The 21975-nt window shown below is 51.7% G+C and overlaps 1 protein-coding gene across 1 annotated transcript in view; it reads left to right on the top strand.

Moving 5' to 3' along the window:
* Positions 1-5156: 5156 nt before the first annotated feature.
* LOC144490343 (discoidin domain-containing receptor 2-like) overlaps positions 5157-21975 on the top strand; it is a gene marked incomplete at its 3' end in the record, with an annotated part of 32867 nt that continues 16048 nt past the window's right edge. Inside the window, exons 1-2 of the mRNA XM_078208108.1 lie at positions 5157-5234; positions 20256-20391. Coding sequence (XP_078064234.1) covers positions 20328-20391 — 64 coding nt within the window. The remainder of the gene's footprint in view (positions 5235-20255; positions 20392-21975) is intronic.

Raw genomic sequence — 21975 nt, forward strand, 5'->3', positions numbered from 1 at the left:
GGGGGACGGGGAGGGGAGGGGGACGGGGAGGGGAGGGGGACGGGGAGGGGGAGGGGGACGGGGAGGGGAGGGGGACGGGGAGGGGAGGGCGAGGGGGACGGGGAGGGGAGGGCGAGGGGGACGGGGAGGGGAGGGCGAGGGGGACGGGGAGGGCGAGGGGGACGGGGAGGGGAGGGCGAGGGGGACGGGGAGGGGAGGGCGAGGGGGACGGGGGAGGGGAGGGCGAGGGGGACGGGGAGGGGAGGGCGAGGGGGACGGGGAGGGGAGGGCGAGGGGGACGGGGAGGGGAGGGCGAGGGGGACGGGGAGGGGAGGGCGAGGGGGACGGGGAGGGGAGGGCGAGGGGGACGGGGAGGGGAGGGGGACGGGGAGGGGAGGGGGACGGGGAGGGGAGGGCGAGGGGGACGGGGAGGGGAGGGCGAGGGGGACGGGGAGGGGAGGGCGAGGGGGACGGGGAGGGGAGGGCGAGGGGGACGGGGAGGGGAGGGCGAGGGGGACGGGGAGGGGAGGGGGACGGGGAGGGGAGGGGGGACGGGGAGGGGAGGGGGACGGGGAGGGGAGGGCGAGGGGGACGGGGAGGGGAGGGCGAGGGGGACGGGGAGGGGAGGGCGAGGGGGACGGGGAGGAGAGGGCGAGGGGGACGGGGAGGGGAGGGCGAGGGGGACGGGGAGGGGAGGGCGAGGGGGACGGGGAGGGGAGGGCGAGGGGGACGGGGAGGGGAGGGCGAGGGGGACGGGGAGGGGAGGGCGAGGGGGACGGGGAGGGGAGGGCGAGGGGGACGGGGAGGGGAGGGCGAGGGGGACGGGGAGGGCGAGGGGGACGGGGAGGGGAGGGCGAGGGGACGGGGAGGGGAGGGCGAGGGGGACGGGGAGGGGAGGGCGAGGGGGACGGGGAGGGGAGGGGGACGGGGAGGGGAGGGCGAGGGGGACGGGGAGGGGAGGGCGAGGGGGACGGGGAGGGGAGGGCGAGGGGGACGGGGAGGGGAGGGCGAGGGGGACGGGGAGGGGAGGGCGAGGGGGACGGGGAGGGGAGGGCGAGGGGGATGGCGGGGGTGAAGGCGGGGGGGGCGGGGGTGGATGGAGGGGTGGATGGCGGGGGGGAAGGCGGGGGGGAAGGCGGGGGGGAAGGCGGGGGGGAAGGCGGGGGGGAAGGCGTGGGGGAAGGCGGGGGGGAAGGCGGGGGGGAAGGCGGGGGGGAAGGCGGGGGGGAAGGCGGGGGGGAAGGCGGGGGGGAAGGCGGGGGGGAAGGCGGGGGGGAAGGCGGGGGGGAAGGCGGGGGGGAAGGCGGGGGGGAAGGCGGGGGGGAAGGCGGGGGGGAAGGCGGGGGGGAAGGCAAGGGGGAAGGCAAGGGGGAAGGCAAGGGCGATGGGAGGGATGAACCATAGAACCATAGAAAATTACAGCTCAGAAACAGGCCTTTTGGCCCTTCTTGTCTGTGCCGTACCATGTTATGCCTAGTCCCCCTGACCTGCACTTGGACCATATCCCTCCACACCCCTCTGATCCATGAACCCGTCCAAGTTTTTCTTAAATGTTAAAATGTTAAAAGCATTTACCACTTTACCCGGCAGCTCATTCCACACTCCCACCACTCTCTGCATGAAGAAGCCCCCCCCTAATATTCCCTTTAAACTTTTCTCCTTTCACCCTTAGCCCATGCCCTCTGGTTTTTTTCTCCCCTAGCCTCAGCGGAAAAAGCCTGCTTGCATTCACTCTATCTATACCCATCAAAATCTTATACACCTCTATCAAATCTCCCCTCAATCTTCTACGCTCCAGGGAATAAAGTCCCAACCTATTCAATCTCTCTCTGTAACTCAGCTTCTCAAGTCTCGGCAACATCCTTGTGAACCTTCTCTGCACTCTTTCAACCTTATTTACATCCTTCCTGTAACTAGGTGACCAAAACTGTGCACAATACTCCAAATTCGGCCTCACCAATGCCTTATATAACCTTACCATAACACTCCAACTTTTATACTTGATACTCCGATTTATAAAGGCCAATGTACCAAAGGCACTCTTTACGACCCTATCCACCTGTAACGTCACTTTTAGGGAATTCTGTACCTGTATTCCCAGATCCCTCTGTTCAACTGCACTCTTCAGAGTCCTACCATTTACCCTGTACGTTCTACTTTGGTTTGTCCTTCCAAAGTGCAATATCTCACACTTGTCTGCGTTAAATTCCATTTGCCATTTTTCAGCCCACTTTTCTAGTTGGTCCAAATCCCTCTGCAAGCTTTGAAAACCTTCCTCACTGTCCACTACACCTCCAATCTTTGTATCATCAGCAAACCTGCTGATCCAATTTACCACATTATCATCCAGATCATTGATATGGATGACAAACAACAATGGACCCAACACCGATCCCTGCGGAACACCACTCGTCACAGGCCTCCACTCAGAGAAGCAATCCTCCACGACCACTCTCTGGCTTCTTCCATTGAGACAGTGTCCAATCCAATTTACTACCTCCCCATGAATACCTAGCGACTGAACCTTCCTAACTAACCTCCCATGAGGGAAGGCGAGGGGGATGGGGGGGAAGGTGAAGGGGATGGGGGGGAAGGCGAGGGGGATGGGGGGGGGAAGGCGAGGGGGATGGGGGGGGGAAGGCGAGGGGGATGGGGGGGGGAGAAGGCGAGGGGGATGGGGGGGGGGAAGGCGAGGGGGATGGGGGGGGGGGAAGGCGAGGGGGATGGGGGGGGGGGAAGGCGAGGGGGATGGGGGGGGGGGAAGGCGAGGGGGATGGGGGGGGGAAGGCGAGGGGGATGGGGGGGGGGGAAGGCGAGGGGGATGGGGGGGGGAAGGCGAGGGGGATGGGGGGGGGAAGGCGAGGGGGATGGGGGGGGGAAGGCGAGGGGGATGGGGGGGGGAAGGCGAGGGGGATGGGGGGGGGAAGGCGAGGGGGATGGGGGGGGAAGGCGAGGGGGATGGGGGGGGGAAGGCGAGGGGGATGGGGGGGGGAAGGCGAGGGGGATGGGGGGGGGAAGGCGAGGGGGATGGGGGGGGGAAGGCGAGGGGGATGGGGGGGGGAAGGCGAGGGGGATGGGGGGGGGGAGGCGTGGGGGATGGGGGAAGGCGAGGGGGATGGGGGAAGGCGAGGGGGATGGGGGAAGGCGAGGGGGATGGGGGAAGGCGAGGGGGATGGGGGAAGACAAGAGGGATGGGGGGTAGGCGAGGGGGATGGGGGGAAGGCGAGGGGGATGGGGGAAGGCGAGGGGGATGGGGGAAGGCGAGGGGGATGGGGGGAAGGCGAGGGGGATGGGGGGAAGGCGAGGGGGATGGGGGGAAGGCGAGGGGGATGGGGGGAAGGCGAGGGGGATGGGGGGAAGGCGAGGGGGATGGGGGGAAGGCGAGGGGGATGGGGGAAAGGCGAGGGGTATGGGGGGGAAGGCGAGGGGGATTAGCTGAAGGCGAGGGAATGGGTGGGGAGGCGAGGGGAATGGGTGGGGAGGCGAGGGGAATGGGTGGGGAGGCGAGGGGAATGGGTGGGGAGGCGAGGGGAATGGGTGGGGAGGCGAGGGGAATGGGGGGAAGGCGAGGGGAATGGGGGGGAAGGCGAGGGGAATGGGGGGGAAGGCGAGGGGAATGGGGGGGAAGGCGAGGGGGATGGGGGGGAAGGCGAGGGGGATGGGGGGGAAGGCGAGGGGGATGGGGGGAAAGGCGAGGGGGATGGGGGGGAAAGGCGAGGGGGATGGGGGGAAAGGCGAGGGGGATGGGGGGGAAAGGCGAGGGGGATGGGGGGGAAAGGCGAGGGGAATGGGTGAGGAGGCGAGGGGGATGGGGGGGAAGGCGAGGGGGATGGGGGGGAGGCGAGGGGGATGGGGGAAAGGCGAGGGGAATGGGTGGGGAGGCGAGGGGGATGGGGGGGAAGGCGAGGGGGATGGGGGGGAGGCGAGGGGAATGGGGGGGAAGGCGAGGGGAATGGGGGGGAAGGCGAGGGGGATGGGGGGGAAAGGCGAGGGGGATGGGGGGGAAAGGCGAGGGGGATGGGGGGGAAAGGCGAGGGGGATGGGGGGGAAAGGCGAGGGGGATGGGGGGGAAAGGCGAGGGGGATGGGGGGGAAAGGCGAGGGGGATGGGGGGGAAAGGCGAGGGGGATGGGGGGGAAAGGCGAGGGGGATGGGGGGGAAAGGCGAGAGGGATGGGGGGGAAAGGCGAGGGGTATGGGGGGGAAAGGCGAGGGGGATGGGGGGGAAAGGCGAGGGGGATGGGGGGGAAAGGCGAGGGGGATGGGGGGAAAGGCGAGGGGGATGGGGGGGAAAGGCGAGGGGGATGGGGGGAAAGGCGAGGGGGATGGGGGGAAAGGCGAGGGGGATGGGGGGAAAGGCGAGGGGGATGGGGGGGAAAGGCAAGGGGGATGGGGGGAAAGGCGGGGGGGAAAGGCGAGGGGGATGGGGGGAAAGGCGAGGGGGGAAAGGTGAGGGGGAAGGCGAGGGGGATGGGGGAAGGCGAGGGGGATGGGGGGGAAGGTGAGGGGGATGGGAGAAAGGTGAGGGGGATGGGGGGAAGGCGAGGGGGGAAAGGTGAGGGGGATGGGGGGGAAGGCGAGGGGGGAAAGGTGAGGGGGATGGGGGGGAAGGCGAGGGGGATGGCGTGGGGAGGGGAAGGCAAAGGTGATGGGGGGGAGCCTCCGGGATGGGAGGTGTGTCTAATGAAAGGGGTGTGGGAGGTTGTGGGTTAGAGAATTGGGGGGGTGGGGAATATGTGGGTTAGAAAGCTGGGGTACCCCCCCCCAGCTATCCCAGGGGGATGGGGGGGGTTGAGGGTTAGAGAGCTGGGGCGGGTGGGGGAGGCATTCAGGGGGATGGAAGTGAGGGTTTGGATGAGAGGGAATGGAGGTGGGAGCACTGGATCGGGGAGGGAAGAGAAGAAGGGGGGGCCGATGGAGAAGAAGGAGGGTGCAGAGGCGGAGGAAGACCGGAATGGGGCGGGGTTTGGGTCTGGGGGCGGAGCTTGGGATTGGGGACGGGAGCTGGATTGGGGCGGGGTCTCAGTTTGGAGGCGGGGTTTGTGGTGGGGGCTGCGTTTGGCGGTTGGGGGCGGGGTCTCAGTTTGGGGGAGGGCTTTCGGTCTGGGGGCGGGGCTTGGGATTGGAGGCGGGCCCGTCTTGGGGGTGGGCCCTCGGTCTGGGGGCGGGGCCGGAAATGTGTCGCGGGGCGGGGCCTGGGCTCAGTTTCCGGGCGGGAGCGGAGGTGGCGGTTGGAGCCGGAGAGAGTGAGAGTGAGGTAAAGAGCCTGAGCTCGGGGCGGGAGACAGACCCGGGCCCAGATCCGCGGCTCCGCCACTCGGCACGGAGAGACAGCAGCGGGAGAGCCGGGCAGCGGGCTCGGAGCCGCCTCTGGGGGTTTGTTGCCGGGTCAGAGCTGGATCGAGTATCGGGCCGCAGCTCAGTCCCCGGTCAGAGCTGGTGAGCAGCGCCAGGGTGAGAACTGCAGGCTCAGTCTGCTGTCAGTGAGATTGGGTCTGATTTATTATTGCCGCCTGTGTTGGGATTCAGTCAAAAGTAAAGTTTCAAAACCAGAAACTGCTGGAGAATCTCAGCATCTGCACAGAGAGGGATAACGGCTCAGGGGGAAACGTCTCCATTCTCTCCCCACAGATACTCACAGACTCGCTGAGATTCTCCAGCAGCTTCTCTCTTTGTTTCAGATTCCAGCATCCGCAGTATTTTACCATGAGAAAAATATTGTTTCTTGCGCGTTATACAAAGCATACCGATCACAGAGAAGGAAAGGAGAGAGTGCAGAATGTAGTATTACAGCCATAGCTAGGATGTAAAGAAAGATCAACTTAATGCGAGGTAGGTCCATTCAAAAGTCTGACAGCAGCAGGGAAGAAGCTGTTCTTGAGTCAGTTGGTACGTGACCTCAGACTTTTGTATCTTTTTCCTGATGGAAGAAGGTGGAAGGGAGAATTTCCGGACTGTGTGGGGTCCTTAATGATGTTGGCTGCTTTTTCGAGGCAGCGGGAAGTCGACAGAGTCAATGGATGGGAGGCTGGTTTGCGTGATGGATTGTTATGTAATTTCTTGAGGTCTTGGGCAGCACAGTCGTTAGCACTGCTGCCTCACAACGCCAGGGACCTGGGTTCAATTCCAGCCTTGGGTCACTGTCAATGTGGACTTTGCACATTTACCCTGCGTCTGCATGGGTTTCCTCCCATAGTCCAAAGATGTGTGGGTTCGGTTGATTGGCTATGCTAAATTGACTATAGTATCATGGGGACTAGCAAGGTAAATATGTGGGGTTATGAGTCTGGGTGGGATTGTGGTTGGTGCAGACTAGATGGGCCGAATGGTCTCTTTCTGCACTGTAGGGATTCTATGGTCAGAGTAGGAGCCATACAAAGTTGTAATGCATCCAGAAAGAATGCTTTCTATGGTGCAAATGTAAAAGTTGATGAGAGTCGTAGTGGACATACCAAATTTCCTTAGTCTTCTGAGAAAGTAGAGGCAGGCAATGGTGCGTTGGCATGGGGGGAACCAGGACAGGTTGTTGGTGTTCTGGACACCTAAAAACTTGAGTGGGGGATCAGTGTGAGAGACTGGGCCCAGGGGGTCAATTGTGATTATTTCCTTTGGGGACTGAGGAAACATTTGCTTTTGCTGTGTTTATTCATTTTACTGGTGTGACCAATGGATCTGAGTGGTTGAATTAAGTTGCTGTATCAACTGAGGGACTAGTATCCTAGAGGGTACCAAGGGTGAAGTGTGGGAAAAGACACTGGGGGAAGATTGAGATCTTGCCAGTGACAGACTTCGACTGAATAAAAGGTGCTTTTAGGTGGGGTTGGGCTATTTGCAATGTGGAATTGGCAGCATTACAATTCAGTGGAAGACATTATTGTGTCACCGTTCAGGAGTGCGTGGAATGTAGAAGCAGCCTTTTAACGAAGCAGTGCAGCAGCCATTTGTAATGTTCACTACGTTCGGGAGACATGGCCACTGTTCTGTAGCGGAGCTGGGATATATAGTGCGGAAATGGAGCAAAGGGAGTGGAGCCATGGCATGCAGGGTACAGCAATCGGACTGCGTGGGATACAGGGTTTGTGATGGAACCCGACCGATTCTGTGTGTTGTCAGTCCATCATGTTCTAGAAAGTTCCATTGATGTGGCACAAGTTTAGAGCCTATTAACCAGAGGGACAAAGAGGTTGGAGCATGTGGAGAATAAGAGGTAGCTTGAGTGAATCCTTTAAAGATCCTGAGAGGTAATGACAGGGTGGATGTTACGAGGATGTTTCCTCTTGTTGGGGGAAGGCAGGAATGTGGGTTCAGGTTACAATCGGACCAGCTTTGATCTTATTGAACAGCGAAGCAGGCTGGAGGGGCCAAGTGACGATCTCCAGCTCCTCATTCATCTGTGCATGTATCACCCTTGCTTATCAAGAATCTATCCACTTCTGCCTTCAAAATATTCAAAAATTCTGCTTTCACCACCAAATTGAAAACGAGAGTTCCAAAGTCTTGTGCTCCTCAGAATTTCTCCATCTCCGTCTTAAATGAGTGATTCCTAGTTCTAGTTTACACTCCATTTGCCAGATTTTTGCCCAATTGCTTAACCTTTCTATGTCCCTTTCTAACCTCCTCATGTCCACTTCACAATTTACTTCCCTACCTGTCTTTGTGTTATCGGCAAATTTAGCAACCAGACTTCCAGTCCCTTCATTCTAGTTATCATCACATTCTGTCAACTAGAAAATGGCCCATTTATACCAACTCTCTGTTAGCAAAACTTTGATCTACTGGAACTTTACTGGTGGAGTGTTTGAGGATGGGTAAAGGTAGCAGCACCCAGTCCAGGATGAGGAACAGAGAGAGAGAGACAGGCTGCTGTGGCAGTGGAACTGTTTTCACACAATGACACAAGGCCATAGAGGGATTATCGCAAGAAGACAGTGGGAACACGTAGGGCTGGCTGACGGGTACAGGGAGCTTGGCATGAGTGAGCACTCCAAACATAGATTTGTGGATCACCAAGACTAGACCAGTAAGTGGGCCGCATGAGTGGTCCTCCCTCATTTCAGTGGGCCGCACTGAAGTTAAGCTTGTTCACTAAACATGAACCCATGAATAAGATTAAATACATTTAATACATGCTGAATATTTCATTGAGTTATCGAAAATGCTTAATCATTTATATATTAATAGGAACATCAGCTTCAAATGGTAAAAACAAAATAAATATGTAACATGTAAATATTTGGATGAGAATATAGGGGGTATGGTTAGTAAGTTTGCAGATGACACCAAGGTTGGTGGTATAGTGGACAGTGAAGAAAGTTATCTCCAATTGCAACGGGATCTTGATCAATTGGGCCAGTGGACTGATGAATGGCAGGTGGAGTTTAATTTAGACAAATGCGAGGTAATGCATTTTGGTAGATTGAACCAGGGCAGGACTTACTCAGTTAATGGTAGGGCGTTGGGGAGAGTTACAGAACAAAAAGATCCAGGGGTACATGTTCATAGCTTCTTGAAAGTGGAGTCACAGGTGGACAGAGTGGTGAAGAAGGTTTGGTTTCATCGGTCAGAACATTGAATACAGGAGTTGGGACGTCTTGTTGAAGTTGTACAAGACATTGGTACGGCCACACTTGGAATACTGTGTGCAATTCTGGTCACCCTATTATAGAAAGGATATTATTAAACTAGAAAGAGTGCAGAAGATTTACTAGGATGCTACCCGGACTTGATGGATTGAGTTATAAGGAGAGGCTGAATAGACTGGGACTTTTTTCTCTGGAGCGTAGGTGGCTGAGGGGTGACCTTATAGAGGTCTATAAAATAATGAGGGGCATAGACAAAGTAGATAGTCAATATCTTTTCCCAAAGGTAGGGGAGTCTAAAACTAGAGGGCATAGGTGAGAGGGGAGAGATACAAAAGGGTCCAGAGGGGCAATTTTCTCACACAGAGGGTGGTGAGTGTCTGGAACAAGCTGCCAGAGGTGGTAGTGGAGGCGGGTACAATTTTATCTTTTTAAAAAGCATTTAGATAGTTACATGGGTTTGATGGGTATAGAGGGATATGGGCCAAATGCGGGCAATTGGGATTAGTTTAGGGGTTTTTTTAAAAAAAGGGCGGCATGGACAAGTTGGTCCGAAGGGCCTGTTTCCATGCTGTAAACCTCTGACTCTGTAAGCTTTGGACACAGGGAGGGTATGGCTCTCATAGTCAATGTTGAGAGCAATCAGCATGCACTTCACTTGTCCTTGCTTTATGTGCGAATCACTTCAGTCGCACCAGTAGGAAAAAAATTACCCAGATGGAAATCAGGAGACTGTGGCAACCCTGCGCATGGGCAACGGTCAACAAAATGTCTCATGGTCCGCACTCAGAATCCAGATGGGACGCATGTGGTTCCTGGGCCACAAGTTACCCACCACTGGACTGGAGGATAGGAGTGACAGTGGATAAAATGGTTATTGACGGATTCGGGCAATGTAATATAGAACAGTTAATGATTCAGTGATGGGGTTGGATGAAATGGTGGTGTTGATAGATTGGGTTGGTGCAGAAGATTCCACTCAAGGCTGAACCTCCCACACATCAATGTGAACTGGCTGGCAGTGAGATTTAGGAAGTCAGAACAAGATGTACTCCTTGCTTTGTATCAGTGTGGTTGGATGCCAGTGCAGAAGGAATTTGGGACACAGTTCTCCCAGGGTGAAAGGGTTGAAGATGGAAAAGGAGATCTGTCCAAGTGAATTAGGCACTGGAAGCAGGCATGGCTGGTGGCAGGAGGATGGAGATGGTGACTGGCACTTGGTGTGCATTGCGACACGAGCAGCAGAGTTTTGAATTAGTTCAAGTGTACGGAGGAGGATAGCATGTGGGAAAACAGTCAAACGTGCGATGGAATAGTCGAGTTCAGAGGTCACAAAGGCAGGGATGAAATTGAGGACCATGTTGAGATGCAGATTGGAAACACTGAAGAAATTTGGCTATGGCTTTATTTCTTTGTAGGAATTTGCTGCCAATATTCTTGTTTTGCACTACATTGATTCAATTTCAAGAGCGAGTGAATGCTGGCTGCACATGTTGTGGGCACCCAGAGCATTACATGTGTAGTGGACAATGGGGAACCTGTGGATGTGGTGTATCTGGATTTCCGGAAGGCATTTGACAAGGTGCTGCACCAAAGACTGCTACATAAGATAAAGGTGCACGGTGTTACAGGTAATGTATTAGCATGGATAGAGGATTGGCTAAGAGTTAAGAAGGCAAAGAGTGAGGGTAAATGGGTGTTTTTCTGGTTGGCGATCAATGACTAGTGGTGTGCCTCAGGGATCAGTGTTGGGACCGCAATTGTTTACGATTTACATAGATGATTTTGAGTTGGGGACCAAGCGTAGTGTCAAAATTCACAGATGACACTAAGATGAGTGGCAGAGCAAAGTGTGCAGAGGATGCTGAAAGCCTGCAAAGGGATATAGATAGTCTAAGTGAGTGGGTAAGGGTCTGGCAGATGGAGTACAATGTTGGTAAATGTGAGGTCATCCATTCTGGTAGTAATAACAGCAAAATGGACTATTATTTAAATGGTAAAAAATTGCAGCATGCTGCTGTGCAGAAGGACCTGGGTGTTCTTGTGCAGGAATCTCAAGGAGTTGGTTTGCAGGTGCTGCAGGTAATTAAGAAGGCAAATGGAATCTTGTCCTTCATTGCTAGAGGGATGGAGTTTAAAAAGAGTGAGGTTATGTTGCAGCTGTATAAGGTGCTGGAGAGGCTACACCTGGAGTACTGTGTACAGTTTTGGTCTCCTTACTTGGGAAAGGATATACTGGCACTGAAGGGGCTGCAGAGGAGATTCACTAGGTTGATTCCGGAGTTGAGAGGGTTGACGTATGGGGAGAGACTGAATAGACTGGGGCTATACTCATTGGATTTCAGAAGAATGAGGGGAGATCTTATAGAAACATATAAGATTATGAAGGGAATAGATAGATAGAAGCAGGGAAGTTGTTTCCACTGGCGGGTGAAACTAGAACTAGGGGGCAAAACCTCAAAATAAGGGGAAGCAGATTTAGGACTGAGTTGAGGAGGAACTTCTTCACACAAAGGGTTGTGAATCTGTGGAATTTCCTGCCCTCTGAAGCAGTTGAGGCTACCTCATTGAATGTTTTTAAGGCAAGGATAAATTTTTGAACAGGAAAGGAATTAAGGGTTATGGTGAGCGGGCGGGTAAGTGGAGCTGAGTCCACGAAAAGATCAGCCATGATCTTATTGAATGGCGGAGCAGGCTTAAGGGGCCAGATGGCCTACTGCTCCTAGTTCTTATGTTCTTATGTAATGTACCCAGAGTGGGCACTGAGCACTTGTTGCTGTTGCTCTTGTGGACTCACTAACTGTGCTGAGCATAGGCATCACTGGCTATCCCGGCATTTATTGCCCATCCCTAATTGCCCTTGAGAATTTGCTGATGAGTTGCTGGCTTGAATTGATGCAGTCCATGTGGTTCAGAAACACCAACAGTGTAGTTAGGAAGGAGTTCCAGGATTTTGACCCAGCTGCAGTGAAGGAACAGCGATATATTTCCAAGTCTGAATGGTGAGTGAGTTGGGGAATTTTCAGGTGGTGGTGTTCCCATGCATCTGCTGCTCTTGTCCTTCTAGATGGAAGTGGTCATGGGTTTGGAAGGGGCTGTTGAAGGAAACTTGGTTAGTTCCGGCAGTGCGTCTTGTAGATGGTACACACTGCTGCCATTGTCTGTCGGTGGTGGAGGGAGTGAATGTTTGTGGAGGGGATGCCAATACTTTGTCCTGGATGGTGTTGAGCTTCTTGAGTGTTGTTGGAGTTGCACCCATCAGGGCAAGTGGGGAGTATTCCATCACACAACAGACTTGTGCCTTGTAGATGGTGGACAAGCTTTGGGGAGTCAGGAGGTGAGTTACTCGCTGCAGGATTCCTAGACTCTGACCTGCTCTTGTTGACAGACTATTTATATGGCTAGTCCAGTTCATCTTGGAATTTCACAGTAACTTCATTGCAGTGTTAATGTAAACCTTACTTGTGACTAGTAAATAAACTTTTCTGGTGAATGGTAACTCCCAGGATGTTGATAGTGGGGGAATTCAATGATGGTGATGCCATGGAATGTCAAGGTTAGATTCTCTCCTGTTGGAGATAGTCATTGCCTGGCACTTGTGTGGCTTGAATGTTACTTGTTACCTGTCAGCCAAGCCTGGATATTGTCCAGTTCTTGCTGCCCTTGGACATGGACTACTTCAGTATCTGAGGAATCTCAAATGGTGCTGAATATTGTGCAATCATCAGTGAACATCCTCACTTCTGACCTTGTCACAGGGGGAAGGTCATTGATGAAGCAGTTAAAGATTGTTGGGCCTAGGGCACTACCCTGAGAGACCCCTGCAAAGATGTCCCAGGACTGAGATGATTGTCCTCCAACCACCACAACCATCTTCCTATGTACCAGGTCTGACTCCAACCAGTGGAGAGTTTGCCCCCTGATTCCCATTGGCTCCAGTTTCGCTAGGGCTTCTTGATACTATACTTGGTCAAATGCGGCCTTGATGTCAAGGGCTGTCACTCTCACCTAACCCCTGGAATTCAGCTCTTTTGTCCATGTTTGAACCAAGACTGTAACGAGGTCAGGAGCTGAGTGACCCTGGCGAAACCCAAACTGGGCATCACTGAGCAGGTGCTGCTCGATAGCACTGTTGATGACCCCTTCCATCACTTCGCTGATGATCGAGAGTAGACTGATGGGAGGCTAATTCGCCAGGTAGGATTTGTCCTGATTTCTGTGTACAAGACATGCCTGAGCAATTTTCCACATTGTCGGGTAGATGTCGGTGTTGTAACTACTGGAAGAGCTAGGCTAAGGGAGCAGGAAGTTCTGGAGCACAAATCTTCAACACTGTTGCTGTAATATTTTCAGGGCTCATAGCCTTTGCAGTACCCAGTTCCTCCAACTGTTTCTTGATATCATGTGGAGTGAATCGAATTGGCTGGGGACCACTGGAGGAGGCCGAGATGGATCATCCACTCAACACTTCTGGCTGATGATGGTTGCAAATGCTTCCGCTCTATCTTTGCTCTGTACTGGGCTCCTCCAACATTGAGGATGGGGACATTTGTGGAGTCGCCGCCTCCAGTGAGTTGTTTCATTGTCCACCACTCCATGACTGGATGTGGCAGGACTGCAGAGCTGGATCCGATCCGTTGGTTGTGGGATCACTTAGCTCTGTCTATCACTTGCTGTTTTTGCCAATTGGCATGCAAGTAGTCCTGTTTGGCAGCTTCACCAGGTTGACACCTCATTTTTAGGTATGTCTGGTGCTGCTCCTGGCATGCTCTCCTGCACTCTCCATTGTACCAGGGTTGATCCTCAAGAGGGGCTACCAGAATTGGACACAATACTCCAGCTGAGGCCAAACTAGTGTCCTATACAAGCTCAACATAACCTCCTTGCACTTGTTTTCCATGCCCCATTATAGCCTAGAATATTGTATACTTTATTAACTGCTCTCTCAACCTGCCCTGCCACCTGCAAACATATTTGCACATACACACCCAGGTCTCTCTGCTCCTGCATCCCCTTTAGAATTGTTCCCCCTATTTTTTATTGTCTCTCTCATGTTACTTCTAACAAAATGAATCATTTCACATTTCTCTGCATTGAACTTCATCTGCCACCTGTATGCCCATTCTGCTTAGATGCAAACAGGATGTTTCCATTTGGTGGGGAGGTCCGAATGCGGGACGATAAACAGAAGAGAGTCACTATAAAATCAGATAAGGAATTTGGGAGAAACGTTCTTCCCAGAGATGTTGATCGCTCCAACAGATTGATTGTTGAGGTGAATAGCATCAATTCATTCCTCAGTTACATGAGGGGGAAAGGGTTTAAAGCACATTCTGACAGGGTGAGATTCAGTGGGAGGAGTTGCTTGTGGAGCATAAACATGTGCGTCAGCCATATGGGCTGAATGGCCTGTTCCTGTTCTGTACATTCGATGCAAATAACTGCTATATCTCTTGCCTGCTCTTTTCCATTACACACTCCATCGTAGGCTGTGCTCTCTCTGTTGTCCGATGTCTAACTTCCTACACCACTTTACAACACTCCTCTTCAGCACTGGTCATCATTTTCCTCCCGTTGCAATCTTACCTAATCTCATTCAACCTGGTGCTTTCTCATAGTCACATGGTGCCTCACCAGCCAGGTACAGAATGCAGTCCTTTTGCCCCTGTGACTTCATGGTCTGATGAAGGCAGCAAGTGATTGGATCTTTGAGATTGAAGGTGTAGCTTTGCAAATGCTCACATGGACCAATAGCTTTATGTCTAGTTAAGATGGCTAGTGCATAACGGTGGTGCAGTCACATTTCAAAGGCATCTCGGGTGTGGGGAGGTTATGGGATGGGGAGGACAGAAAGGAAAGAATGGAAGGGCTTAGCCCCAGAAAGAATTCATCTGGCCAGGCCATGAAGGAAATTGGAAGCACTTTTTCACACGTTGATGGAAATCTGAACCCTCTCCCTCAAAAAGATGTTGGAGGGTTAATTGTAGTTTTCAAGATTGAGCGAATATTTTTGGATAAGGATATCAGGAGATTTGGATCAAAGGTGAACAAATGGAATTCAGTCACAGATCAATCACGATTTAATTGACTGAACAGGCCTGAGGGGCTGAATGGCCTCTGGTTTAATGTTACGAAGATACAAGGCAGCATGAGGAGCTGTGGGTTCTATCTGTGCAAAGGCTTAATGCTGCAGCACTGAACCAAGAGATTCTACCCCCTCTGCTTTCCTGTTGAACGAAGTAAGAGTTCTGATATTCCAGTCTGTTAAATTGTACGGATTGTGGTGGGGGTGGGGAAGAGGGACTGACAGTGGAATTTGTGATGAACTTGGAGCCGAGGGAACCAATTCCATGACCCTAACCATCTGTTCTATCTTCTGGGCCCTGTTTTTTTGGCTTCTCTAAGTGAATCCTGCCTGAGTTCCCCAGGCAGCTCCAGTCTGACTGTTCAGGGTTTCAGCTGCAGTCAATTAGCCTGCGTCTCTTCCCCTTCCCCCACGCACTCCATGCGAAGCTAACCATTAACACTTTGAGGTCTGTATGGCTGCAGCCATTGTCAGCTTTGTTCCGACAGCCACACCACATTCAGAACAGGACCAGAGGTGGGTGACTTCAGTTCTGTGGAGAAACTGGTGAAGCTGAGGTTGTTCTCTTTTGAGCAGCAAAGATTGAGGAGGGCAGTTTTGATCGAGGTATTTAAGATGATGAAATAAATAAAGAGAATCGGTTTCCACTGACAAAAGGGTCAGTAAGCAGAGGTCACAGATTTAATTTGACACAGCAAGAGCGATGAGAAGTTGTTTTATGGCGAGAGTTGTTATGGTTAGGAATGTGCTGCCTAAAAGTAGAGTTGCCAACTGTGATTAAATGCAGCCCTGGAGGTTTCATCATATGACTTAATCCACGTTCCAGCCATTACTTGGCCAACACATCCATCCTTGTGACGCACTGCTTTCTTGCGCCAATTGGAAAGCAGAATGACTTGTTATCCAGTTGGATGCTGCTTGACTGTCAGCCAAGCAGCCGCCTTTCCTCATTTTCAATTTTAATTCATATCTGGTAAAGAGTGTTCGAAGAAGAAAAGGAACGAACTGTTTCAATGTCCCAATGATTTTTTTCCAGGGTCGCACACTGTGTCCTGGAGATTCCAGGCAAGCCCTGGGGGGGTTCACACGATGGTGGAAGCAGATTCAACAGTAACTATCAGAAGAGAATTGGATAATACTTGATAATGGGGATTATCTTGAAATAGAGCAGTGAAACTAATTGGACAGCTCTTTCAAAGAACCCGCAAAGGGCATGATGGGCTGAATGACCTGCTGTGCTGTACGATCCTAAGACAGGACTCTGAAAATGTGGAGATGGTCTGTCTTGATGGTGAGAACTACTTGTGTTCTTCTCTTCCTCCATCAGGGTAACGGTTACTCTGTGTTGGCCTTGTGATCTGATCATTTCAGTCTTGTGCTGCCACGGCATCAGTCTTGCTCCTGATGCTGTGGCAGCACAAGATGAGGACTTATGGCGGGGGCGGCGGGGGGGTTTAATAGCGTGCATTGAGGATCAGTCCAAGGACAAAAACAGCTGGAATAAATGGGTCATTTGCAGGTCAGCAAACTGTTGCAATGGAGTGCCATAGGGATCAGTACTGGGGCTTTAGCTATTTACAAACTATATTAGTGACTTCAGTGAAGAGACTGGAAGGGCCATGTATCCAAATTTATTAATGATATACAAGTAAGCTGTGTGGAGGATACCGAGTCTGCAAAGGAATATGAACGTGGAGGAATGTTCACTTTGGTAGGAAGATTATAAAAGCAGAATATTTTTGACAAGGTGACAAGCTATGGGATGATGGTCTTCAGGGTGATTTGGGTGCTTGTAATGCAGAAAAATGTAGTTAATATGTGGATGCAGCCAGCAGTTAGAAAGACGTATGGCACATTGGATGTTGGGGTACAGGAATAAGGAAATCGTGCTGCAATTGTACAGGGTTTTGGGTAAGGGGATAAGCACTGAGATGAGAAATGTCTTCATTAACAGAGTTGTGAATGTTCGGGGGTTCTCAAACCCAGGCTGCTGCTGTGGTTATCCAATCAATGTATATCTTCTAGGTAAAGACAGATCTTTGGAGTCTTAAGGAAATCAAGGGATGTTGGAATTAGCTGTGAAAATGGAGTTGAGATTGAAGTTCGGTCTTATTGAATGATGGAGCAGGCTGGAGGGGCCATAAGGCCTGCTCCTAGCCGTATTTCTTATGTTCTGAGTGGATGGAGAGATAGAAATAGAATAGAATTCCTACAGTGCAGAAGGAGGCCATTCAGCCCATCGAGACTGTACCTGACCCCAACCTGGTGGGCCCACATATTTACCCTGCTACCCCCCCCCCCTCCGCCCCCGCCCACATATTTACCCTGCTCCCCCCCCCCCCCCCCCCCGACACCAAGGGGAAATTTAGCATGGCCTTTCAACCTAACCCGCACATCTTTGTGACTGTGGGAGGAAATCAGAGCACCCAGTGGAGACCCAGGCAGACATGGGGAGAATGTGCAGACTCTGCACAGACAGTGACCCAAGCTGGGAATTGAACCCGGATCCCTGGTGCTGTGAGGCAGCAGTGCTAACCACTGTGCTACCGTGCTATGAGGATTCCAGGAGTGTCTCTCTGGCATGTGGCGTTCTGACACTGGGATTCACCCCTTTTGGATGGACTGCTGCATCTGTACTGATTGGTTCTGGGGAGGGGTGACAATCGTAATTACCTTTGTGGACCATCGTTTCCTCACCTTTCCCCACTCCTACTGGACAAGATTCGGACCCCTCTGTCCTTGCTATTACCCCTGTGCCGCTAGCAGGTGCTGTGTGGACAGGGAAAGAGAGTAAGAGTTCCGACCTACATTATAAAGGAGCTGGGATAATTAAATTCTTAGAGCAGCTCTGAACTGGGACATTGATAACTGGCTTGGATCCTGTGTCACTGGGGAACAATGGCAGCAATAGAGAGGAAGGGGAATGGGGCAATAAACGGGGAGGGAAATGGGGGCAGGGTCTGCAAGTGGTGTTTTCAGACGGGGGTGCAAGGGTTAATTGATATGAAATGAAGAATGTGAGCATTTCCTGTGGGAGGGGAGGGGGGCAGTTCTGACCTGAATTGAGGGCCCTGGAAGGAGTTTCAGGGAGGGATGTCAGATTGGGCTGCATTGACTTGGGCCAAAGACTGCCAGATTTAGTCTGCAGGGACACTGACTTGCCCCTCAGTTATCTCTCCAATCTGCCCTGAAATCTGTTCACACACTTGGTTTCCGTGCTGACTTGAATAATTCATTTCACATGTTCGCTCCTAATGTAGAAATCAGTTAACCCCACACTTCCCGATGCCTCCTAAACTCCAGCACATGTCATTTGTATTTATAAATCGCCTGTCACAACCTCAAGGTGTCTCAGAAAACTTGACAGCCAATGGGGCTGCTGAGGTGTAGTCACTGTTGTAATGTAAGAAGCCTGGCAGCAGTTTGTGTACAGCAAGATCCCACAAACAGAGTGAAAATGACCAGATCATCTGTTTTAGTGAGAATATTCAATAGGACACTCTGTTGAAATGTTGTGTGGGGATCCTTTAGATCCACCTGAGGAAGCTGCCTCACTTTCACATCTCCATCTTGGCCAGTTGAGCTCCTGCTGAAATGAGTTTTAACCCTTGACTACCTGACTCTGAGGCTGGAGTGCTACCAACTGTGGCACTCATTATTATCAGGATCTAATCCCTCTATTCCCTTAGAGTTTTAAAAAGTAAACAACTACAGGCTCCTCATCCGTCCCTTATAGATCAGTGATGTATAGCAATAATTGTACAGGGTCTCGGGAGAAAGCTGTGGCTTAATATGACCCTGACATAATGGAAGTTTCCAGAAGATCAGAGAGGCTGGTGATTGTCACATTGGCTAGTTTTCTCTTCACACACGAGACACCCGGGGAAGTACCTATTGGTGTGATGCCTGACATTCAGATCCAGTTTAATGTTCAGACCCTGTTTAAAATGTTCTGTTACCCGCAGAAAAGATTGGACACACATCATGGGGACTGATAAGCCACTGGTGAGCTCGCAGTTAACTGTGTTCCCTTGGCGTTCCATTGCAATTCTGGTCAAATTGTCAGAGGACTTGGGTGGATTAGCCGTGGTAAATGTGTGGGATGGAGAAAAGGATCTGGGTAAGATGTTCTGTCAGAGAGTTGGTGCAGATTTGATGGGCCAAATGACCTCTTTCTGCACTGTTGGGATTCTATGATTCTGATTCTGTTCTATGACTTTGGAACATAATTAAATTTACAGAGCTGGGAGTAGGTACTTGAAGGAGGATGGTGGGGTGTGCACACAGACTGTACACAATCTGCTGGCACCTCCAGAACTATTGACTGTCAATTACAGTCTTATAGAAGGAGGCCATTCAGCCCATCAAGTGTACACTAACTCTGAAAGAGCCCCCCCCTGCCAAAAAATAACCCTGCGCATTTAGCATGGCCAATCCACCTAACCTACACATCTTTGGACTGTGGGAGGTAACCCACACAGACACAGGGAGAATGTGCAGACTCCGCACAGACAGTGACCTGAGGCTGGAATTGAATCTGGACCCTTGGCGCTGTGAGGCAGCAGTGCTCACCACTGTGCTGGCCAAAATAGAAATAGAAATTCTGGAAAACTCAGCAGGTTTGCCGGTATCTGTGGGAAAAGAAACAGTTAAAGTTTTGAGTTGGTGTGACCCTACAGAAACTAAATTTCAGATTTCCAGTACCTGCAGTATTTTGCTTTATTTTAGAGTCTCTGATGGACTGTGTTAGACGGGTGAGGTTATCTGCTGTGTGGTGGATGGCAAACTCTCTTCGATGTTTTTACTGTCTTTACTTTCCACTAAACTAACCAACATGTTTAAACTGAAGGGAAGAGAGCATCTCTTTCTACAGGCTGGTGGGTAGTTAGTGAGTGAGTCAGCAGCTGTCATGCCCAGAACAGGCTGTATGTTTATCTAGAAGGAGGCACTGGGATTAATGAAAAGTTTATTTGTCCGCAAACTGACCCAAGTGCAGCCTGCTGATTGCAAAACACAAAAACAATGGCACAGTCCATGTAGTCTTGTTACACTCCTTCGTGCCACTACTGATGTGTTCAGAATTCATTGCCAAGGGACCTGTCTGAGCAGCTTTCTTGGCCTCGTTTCCAGGGCTGAATGAGGCTGCAATAGACCACGTGTCCTCTGGCCCCAACACAGTGACATTGGCAAACTGTTCAGGGACTTTTAGTTTCTGATGTGACATCAACCTGGTTGGAAGGAGTCAGCGGGAGAGAGGGAGAGAAAAGCTGGAAGGGATTTTGTGCAGGAATGTACTGAGTGCTGCCAAGCCTGTGTTTGCACAGTATTGACCAGAGCTATTACATCCATCACTGAGTCAGGGGAGACTCAGTACTTGGACAACACAAAGGCCAGCAATGATGGAAACAAAGCTTGTTATTGTACAGCTGGGTGGGCAGAGCAACAGACACCCTCCAGCTCCATTCTCGACGCTTGATATTCCTGGTAATTATTCCTTTTACTCCCTGGCTGTTGTTCCAGTTATCATCCTGTTTATTCCCTCCTTGATATTTGTGGTGATTATTCCCTGACTCCTGTTGCTGGTGATTATTCCGTTTCCTTCCTTTCTTTACAGAGATGTAGTCCAGAACCTCCTTTTTTGCAAAGTCAACTCTTTCTTAGCCTGAGCAGTGCCTTCCTACCAATAATGCTTTGGTGCTTCCTGCTGATGCTTCACTATCCTGGGAATTCTAAAGCTCAAGTCAATCCTGGTAAGAAATTCTGGGAATTTCCAATGTTCAGTAATCCTGGTTTGAGTTGCCCCATCTGTTTATCGAGGGGGTTCCACTAATCCAGTAATCAGTCAGAACATGACAGTCCATCCGGTCCTTCTCTAAGCCAAGTCAACTGGCTTGAATTGGGGCATTGTGGGGCAGTGTGGTTACTGCAGGGATGTTGCTTGTGGAATGATGCAGGGATTCCTGCTGTGACAGTTTGAAGCTCAGTTGGGATGCTGCCTCTTGCTGACACTCGCTCACTTATTACTGAAGGTGTTGGCTGTAGTGTAGTGGTCTGGCACAGAGAGGGTTAATGTGGAGCTGAGAAGAGTACCGCCCACACAGTGATGCAAGAAGCCATGTGACCCAGAGCTGGGGGTCAGCGTGGTGTTGTACAGAGATGTGCATGGACCTAAGGGTGGCACGGTGGCTCAGTGGTTAGCACTGCTACCTCACAATGCCGGGGACCCAGGTTTAATTCTGGCCTCGGGTCACTGTCTGTGTGGAGTTTGCAAGTTCTCTCCGTGTCTGCGTGGGTTTCCTCCAGGTGCTCCAGTTTCCTCCCACACTCCAAAGATGTGTGGGTTTGGTTGATTGGCCATGCTAAATTGCCCCGAGTGTCAGGGAGCTTACAGGGTAAATACGAGGGGTTACGGGAATAGGGCCTGGGTGGGATTGTGGTCAATGCAGACTCGATGGGCTGAATGGCCTCCTTCTGTACTGTAGAGATTCTGTGATAAATATTGGGGCAATTCCTCACTTCTGCCCTTTATTGTACATGTGTAAATAGCTCCAGTAGTTAATAAAGACTTATGGTTAACTTACAGAAGATTAAGGAGACTTCTTTAAGTCATACTGATCTGCAATGAACTCCCAACTCTTCTCCCCGCCTCCCATCCTTCTCTTTTATTCTTTGATGGGCTGCGGGGCATTGCTGAGAAGGCCAGCATTTGTTGCCCATCCCTAAAAGCCGTTGAACTGAATGACTTGCTCGGACATTACAGAGGACATTATTGTGTGTCTGGAGTCACGGGTAGGCCAGGCCAGGTCAGGAGGCAGATTTCTTTTTCTCAAGGACATGAGTGAACCAGATGGGTTTTCACATCAGTTGATGGTAGTTGTCATGGTCACCATTACTAAGATCAGGATTTTATTTCAGATTTATTAATTAATTCAATTAAAATTCCACCACGGTGGGATTTGACCCCATGTCCCCAGAGCATTAGCCTGGGCCTCTGGATTACTCGTCCAGTGACATCACCACTACGCTGGGGCCCCTTCCCACATCTCCACCAATGTTAGAGTGGGACTGAAGCCACGGAGGGCAGAGTGGGTAAGGATTCCTTCCCTAAAGTGTGTTAGTGACAATCCAGTACTTGGTCACCATTCTTTTACCTGGGGGCAAATGGGGTAGAGTTTCCACTGGGTTACATCGGTTTTTCCAGGACAATTTGATCTAAATCGAGGGAACTATATCCAGCGGGATTTCTGCAAGCTTTAAGTGCGTTACACTGGTTTTGTCCAATCTTTAAAGTTATTTTCTATAGTTTAAAATCAGGTCACTCTCAGATGGTATAT

Source organism: Mustelus asterias, unplaced genomic scaffold (assembly GCF_964213995.1).
Source record: "Mustelus asterias unplaced genomic scaffold, sMusAst1.hap1.1 HAP1_SCAFFOLD_3184, whole genome shotgun sequence".
Classification (NCBI taxonomy): Eukaryota; Metazoa; Chordata; class Chondrichthyes; order Carcharhiniformes; family Triakidae; genus Mustelus; species Mustelus asterias.